Raw genomic sequence first — 888 nt, forward strand, 5'->3', positions numbered from 1 at the left:
AAATATATGTTCATCAAATAAAGTGTAATATTACAACTAGTTGGGGATCCCTTTCAGGTTTAATTCAGTGGAAATGCCTCTCTTCTCTGACACTAGCATGTAGCAGGTGTAGCTCTCCCTTTATTCCACAGTTAAACTTGTGCAGTTGTGTTTTGTATGTATTTTCCACAGGTCCTGCAGCGGCTGATAAAATCAAGAGGAAAATCTCAAAGCAAACATTTGAACGTGCAGCTCGTTGCAGCAGAAAAGCTGTCCCAGTGTCCTTCTGTGAGTACACTTCAAATGTTCAGCTCTAAAGACAGAGCAGAAGCTGAGTTAACTTTCAGTTTACACGTGGAGAAATCTGCATGCGCCAACTGCACGTCCCTCTCCTCCAATCAGGAGATGTTTGATATCATTTTGGATGAGAACCAGCTGGAGGATGCCTGCGAACACCTGGCAGAATACCTGGAGGCGTACTGGCGAGCGACACACACGTCACTTAGCACACCACTCAACCCCCTGCTGGGACGCAACCTGGGCTCCACGGCTCTCTCTCCGTATCCCACTGCCCTTCAGGTGAAGTTATGGAGCTGGAGAAGAACGTTTCCTCATACTTTTCTATTAAATTTGGTCTTCTAAATTATTTGTCAGTGTTCGTGGAAGCTCTGCTTTAGGAAACCTTCATATCACTGTCAGTTTAGCAAGTTCTATGCCTGGATGGTTATTACTGAGCCCAAATAGAGGTGGTAGTACTGGCACATCTTTTTACAGGAATATCTTACATTTCTGCTGGGATAACAGTGTAATTTAAATTAACTGCATTCTAAAGGTTTATATCAGGGCTATTCAACTAAACTGCTTCGAGGGCCACAGTTACTGCAGACCAACAGCTGAGGGGCCGAACAT

General features: G+C 44.3%; 1 protein-coding gene across 1 annotated transcript; it reads left to right on the forward strand.

The window, feature by feature from the left end:
• Positions 1-171: 171 nt before the first annotated feature.
• LOC106512041 (voltage-dependent L-type calcium channel subunit beta-4) lies at positions 172-871 on the forward strand (the record flags this gene model as incomplete). Its single annotated transcript, XM_014000742.1, is given in 2 exon segments — positions 172-267; positions 382-871. Coding segments are annotated over 2 exon segments (336 nt in total), but the record flags the coding sequence as incomplete, so codon positions are not given.
• Positions 872-888: the final 17 nt, after the last annotated feature.

This window comes from Austrofundulus limnaeus, unplaced genomic scaffold (genome assembly GCF_001266775.1).
Source record: "Austrofundulus limnaeus strain Quisiro unplaced genomic scaffold, Austrofundulus_limnaeus-1.0 Scaffold3984, whole genome shotgun sequence".
In the NCBI taxonomy this organism is placed as follows: domain Eukaryota; kingdom Metazoa; phylum Chordata; class Actinopteri; order Cyprinodontiformes; family Rivulidae; genus Austrofundulus; species Austrofundulus limnaeus.